We start from the raw sequence: 5,931 nt of genomic DNA, 5'->3' as shown, positions 1-5,931 counted from the left end.
GCCGTGCACTAGAAGATTAGGGGTTGGGTGGTTGGTGTAGCACCGTCCTCTTGCCACTGTTCTCTCTAGTGATGTGGAAAACCACTGAGTTTCTTCCACAGACATCACCATGCTCCTCACCCTCAACTGCCCACAGGGAATCCTGGCACCATGAGCATTCTTTTACACTGAACAAGACCATCACTAATTTAGCAGTTTGCTGATTCATAAGTTTTTCATTCATTTGTTACAAGATGGCTTGCTGATCTTCTCCGTTCCAGCCACTGTGCTAAGCCAGGATGAACAAACCCAGATACTGACCCTGTGATTCTGGAGCTAACAGTCAAGAAAAATTTGCAAAATGAAGTGATTGCACATTTATAATACAACAGCCTTGAGATTGCTGCAAATGAGAGGTGCATGGTTACAGCAGAGTCCATGGGGGGAGCATCGACCAAGTCACTGGGCTCAGGCAACAGTGCCCATGGGTGGAAAGAATGAACTAAAATGTTGATTCAACTGTGTAAAAAGAGGAAGCTGTGAAAAGTGTCAATGATGAAAACAACAACAACAACAACAACAACAACACCCTGTGTAGGTGTTAACTGTGGTAGGAATAATAAAATACAGGCAAACAATCTTCTCTGAGAGATACACATCCTCCCCAGTGGACTGTACAGATGGCAAGGTGAATGTCGAGCCGGAGCAAGGGTAAACGCTCATCCACAGATAGGGTGAATGTCTCACAGGCCTGTCTGCTGCAATAGAGGCCTGAGTCCTGAAACCTATGTAGACCCAGAGACCATGAGCTGGGTTCCCATTTCCATTTATGTCAGAGAGAAAGGGTGTATCTAGGTGTCCAGGTAGTTCTGCAGGTAGGTGATTTTGTGGATTTTGGTTGTGCTCGAAATTAGGAACTAGTGGCAAACCATGACATATATGACAAATGGGAAAGATAATGGCAGTTTACATTGATTGAGAACTATGATGTGCCCGAACTTGGTATATTTTAAAAATACACACACACCCATGAACACACTCATTTGATCACCTATCAACTCAGTGATGTAGGCACCATTAATAGCCTACTTTGACAAAGAAGGAAACTGGGGTTACATAAACTGAATAATTTTCCTAAGGTCCAGGAGCCCAAAAATGAGGATCTGAACCCTCATAGCCATGAGACTCACCATTAACCCTCCCCCTCCTTGGTGGCAGCAGGGCTGATTTAGGGACTCCCTCGTGGTCCTGTGTGATGAAAGAGATCCACTGTTGCCCTCAACTCGGACTTAACCAAACATGGCAATGTGTCTTTCATGACATAACCCACAAGATCCCCTACCTTCTTAAAGGTTTTCCTGGCTGGTTCTCAGCCCTGCTGCCTGTGAGAAACACCAGAGCAGTTTAAACAGTGCAGAAACCAGGGAGTCACCCCAATGCTACTGAATCAAAATTATCAGAGAGTGAAGCCTGTGGGGTTACTCTATTTTAAAAGCTCCAAGAGATCTGATTGTGTAGCTGAGAATGGAAAGCTCTGGTCTGGGCTGTGACTCCTCTCAAATGTACATTCATTTAAGAGAGAAATTCTGGTGATTACCTACTCACACCACGTGAAGGCACCACAGTGGGAGGGCATGGGGGTATATACTGCTTTGTCTGGGGGCTTCCTTCACTTTCCATTAAAAATGGGATTGTCCCAGGCAGCACAGCTAGGTTTGAAGTGGAAAACTTGAGCCTAAGGGTTAAGAGGATGTGACCAGCCACCCTGTTCATCTGTCTCTTCCCTTCCATTATCTTCCCAGCCTAGAGTCCCAGAGCAAAGAACTCTCAATATGTCTCTGATGCATGACTGGCTCTGAACACTCCAAAAGCTTATTGAAAAAAGAGTTGGGTTATTTAATAATCAGATCAGCCCTAAGATAAGATGTGGGTGGCTGCACATCACAGAAAGCTTTCTTTTTATAGATAGACAATGTGAATCTGTGAATGTTGCTCATATATCTAACCTACCCCATAAACAAGACTCAGGTCTGGGAGTGAGGCAGGCTAGGGAACAGGTGCAGCAGTTGTTTGTCCCCAGGAAATTCTCCAAAGGTGGGATGTATTGAACTAGGTTTTAGGTACCTATGCTGTGAACATGGTGGTGATGGAAGGGGCTGAGGGGAAGGGTAGGCTTGTTTAGACTTGCTCAGGGTGCAGGTGAAATAAGTCTGGCTGGTTGTCAGACATGCAGAGGGACCAAAGCAGGGTCTCCTTATGTCCGTGCTCTCCCAGCAAAGGAAACTGAAAGGCTCTAGAACACAGCCTTCCAGTTTCCTTTGCTTGCTGAAGTCAGAATCCACCTATACCCCCACACTGCTACAAAGATAAAAAGAAATAATCAGCAAAAGCTCAGAAGGAAACTGAGAATCCCAGGAACATTTCCAGTTGTGCCTGAATGCTCACCTGGAGCACAGAGCAGAGTTCTTGCGGGGCTGCCATCCTGTGCTCCGCCCCACTTGGATGCAGAGATGCTTAAGGAGGTGACATTGATGGATGGCAGCAGCCTTGGCTTGGAAGGGTGGGCTGGGAGCCAGGCCTCCTGACCTACCAGGTGCCCCAGTGGGTAGGACCAGCCAGGCTCCCTAGGTACAAATAGCCCTGAGCTCCACGACTACCTAGGCTCCTGGAGTCTAATCCAAATCACTCATTGTGAAAGCTGAGCTCACAGCAGAATAAGCCACCATGAGGCTGACAGTGTGTCTCCTGCTGGTCATGCTGAGCCTTTGCTGCTACCAGGGTGAGTACATCAGTCATGAGTCCAGCACCAGCCTCTGGGAAGCACACCCCTATAAGCACGAGGTCACCTATTTGTGCTGGGGTTGAGATCTGCGCAAAACCAAATAGAATGCCAGATCCTTTTCTGTGCTTGTTGAAGAAGCCCCTTATAAATCTTAGAGCTCTTTATTCTAATCCCCAGCACCTAGGAAGTTTTATAGAAAAATCAGTGCAGCCAAATGTTCAGAATTCTTCTGCCTGAGCTTTACTTCTGGATGGTATCTGTGTCCGATGTAATGTGAGGTCTGGGGTGAATCTGGGATTCACCACTTCGCACCCCTCGATCTTGGGCACAATACTCACCCTCCCCAAGACTCCTCCTATCACTGGTGGTTAAAGCTTCTGCCAGGAGTAGCTATGAGAATGAAGTAAGGTTATGGCTGTCAAGGGTCAAGCTGTGGGACAGGCATGGTGGCTCATGCCTGTAATCTTAGCACTTTGGGAGGCCACAGTGGGCATATCACTTGAGCTTAGGAGTTCGACACCAGCCTGGGCAATGTGGCAAAACCCCATCTCTACCAAAAAAACAACAAAAAAAACAAGACAATGAGCTGGGCATGGTGACATGCACCTGTAGTCTCAGCTACTTTGGGGGCTGACGGGGGATTGCTGGAGCCCAGGACATTGAGGCTGCAATGAGCTAAGATTGTGCTACTACATTCCAGTCTGGATGACAAAGTGAGACCCTGTCTCCAAAAAAAAAAAAAAAAAAAAAAAGAGTGTAGCTGAGGATAAGAAGCTTTTCCCTTTGTTGTGTGACCTTGAGAAAGTCACACCTGGAGTATCTGGCAGTGTCATCAGCACAATCAGGGACATAGAATCCAGGGGATCCTGTCTGGTTTAATATCAGGAAGCCACGAGAGAGAAATCGACTTTCCTAACATCAACCATATTTTTATTTTTGTGCTGCAGCCAATGCTATAGTCTGCCCAGCTGTTATTTCTGATATCACAAGCTTCTTATTCTTAAATGACAATTTAGTAAAGCTGGAAGTTGGCAAATATAATCCACCTCCGGAAGCTGTTGCAGCCAAGTTGAAAATAAAGAAATGCACGGATCAGATATCTCCTGGGAAGCGAGTGCTCCTTGAAGGAGTCCTGGTAATTTATTTCTTCTTTATACAGAGGCAGAATTCAACTCACCTACACCCCCGAGTGTGCTGAGAACATGGGGAGTGAACTGGGGCCCAGGCAGGGGTGGTGAAGGGCCAAGCATGGCCGCATCTTTGCTGGGAGCTTTCCTGAGGCCCACCTGCCCTCAGGCAGTGGGCACAGTCACTGTGGAATGTCCTAGGGAGTGTGGGAGCCTTGAACAGGGAGAGAAGGCTGTGGGGTACCTAGGACTGGGCCTCCCACAGACAGGGTGCTGGGGTGAACTGGGATCCTCTACAGCCTCTTCAGAGCCAGGAGCCCCTCCTATCTCCTCAGGCTCCACTATCCACTCCTCATCCATAAGCTCTCCTGACCACGGCCAGTGGATCAAGACTTTTTCACTGCTTTACTTCTTGCAGTGCCATGGAGTAGGATGTTCTCACCAAGTCTTTCTCAAGAAATCATAGAATTACAGGGCCCTCTGAGCCTGGCTGACTCTGGGTTACTGTCCTGAGGTTTGGCTGCAAATACCCATAAAAACTGCAGGCTCAGGGCTGAGAAATGCCTTGGCTCTTAAGCAGAATTCTTTCATGGGAAGGGTGGAGTCTCCTGGAAGGTGTGTTTCCCAGCGGCCTTCCCTGCCCTGCCCTGCCTAGCTTCAGAGCCCCGGGTCCCCCATTAGAAGTATCAGGAGACTCCACAGTCCTGGGACAGCTCAGACAATAACCTATGGCTGCACTGTCAACCCCTCCCCACCCACTCCATGAAAATCCTGTGCCTAACTCCTGGGTCTTCCGAGGGCTATTGGCCTGGTGGGGGAAAGGCTGCTTTCTCACTAGAATGAATGTTGTAAGGCCACCAGTTCTACGCCTCAGTTTCCCAAACTGAGTTCTTGCCTCTGCCTTTCCAAGGGCCATTGGGACAAAATCCCATTGGCCTCTTTTATGTTAGCCTGTCATCATCAGCAGCAGCATGACTGACCCCACCTTCCTTCCTTTCTTTCTTTTTTTTCTATTTCAGGCGAGCATAGTGATAGAATGTGGCATATAAAAATACTCAACCTGGTTTCCACGATCTTTCAATGATACCCTGATCTTCACTAAAAAATGTAAAGGTTTCAACATCTTGCTTTAATAAATCACTTGCCCTGCACATCTCCACTGGTCTTGTTATGATTTTGCAGTCTTGGGCCTTGAGTTGAGGGTGGTTTCCATAGGGGAGCGGGCTTTTGCTGTGGCTGATAATCAACTCTAGATTACCAGCATTCTATTACCAATCGGGCCTGAGTGCAGGCATCCCAGAAGGGAATATTTGGCAGAAATCATCCTGCATTCCTTACAGATTTCCCATCCTGAAGCCGTGAATGAAAACCATGGTAACGGGAAAGCAGGAGTTATAATGTTCCTGCTGATCTTGGACTGAGGGGTCCCCCAGCCTGCCTGGGTGCCCAGGCACATGGTGCCCACCAGCAGCAGCCCTAATGTAATGTTCCCTGAGACCCACAGACAGCCTGCTTGGTGCCATCTCTGCATGGTGGTTTCTCTTCTCCATTATGCTCAGTATACTTTGTTTTACATTTATCACAATTTGAGGACATCTCCAGGTTTCAACCTGGAATTCAGATGGTTTTACTCCCCACACTCAGAGCACTCCTCAGTGTCTGCATCACTCACCAACACCTGAGGCAAATGCTTCCTTCCTCAAGCTCTACCAGAGGCTCCAGAGATCAGCACCCTGGTAACTGGACAGCTCCCAGTGAGCGCTCTACAGTCATTTCAGGAGCAGGATGTAAAACCGAGCACAGGGTCTTCCTCCGGCCTGCTCTCCATTCCATGCGTCCACCCAGGCTAATGCAGGAGCCCAGCAAGTCCCCTTACCAGGACCCAAGGAGACGCCACAGGTTCCTGGCTTGGTGTCCTGTGGCTGCTGGAAGAAACCTTTGAAAGCTAGGTGTCTTAAAACAACTGATTCTCTTGCACCCCTGTGGCCAGAAGCCCAACACTGGTATCACTGTGGGGAGGTCAGGGGTCAGCAGGGCTCTATT

The 5,931-nt window shown here is 48.2% G+C and overlaps 1 protein-coding gene across 1 annotated transcript; it reads left to right on the top strand.

Annotated features, from left to right (window-relative positions):
* Nucleotides 1-2,638: 2,638 nt before the first annotated feature.
* LOC100895061 (secretoglobin family 1D member 4) lies at nt 2,639-5,033 on the top strand. Its single transcript, XM_009008318.5, has 3 exons — nt 2,639-2,758; nt 3,709-3,896; nt 4,908-5,033. The coding sequence occupies exons 1-3, from the start codon at nt 2,704-2,706 to the stop codon at nt 4,935-4,937; spliced, it is 273 nt and encodes a 90-aa protein (XP_009006566.1). The 5' UTR covers nt 2,639-2,703; the 3' UTR covers nt 4,938-5,033.
* Nucleotides 5,034-5,931: the final 898 nt, after the last annotated feature.

The sequence above is a fragment of the Callithrix jacchus genome, chromosome 10 (genome assembly GCF_049354715.1).
Source record: "Callithrix jacchus isolate 240 chromosome 10, calJac240_pri, whole genome shotgun sequence".
Classification (NCBI taxonomy): domain Eukaryota; kingdom Metazoa; phylum Chordata; class Mammalia; order Primates; family Cebidae; genus Callithrix; species Callithrix jacchus.
This window is presented reverse-complemented; position numbering and strand designations above follow the sequence as displayed.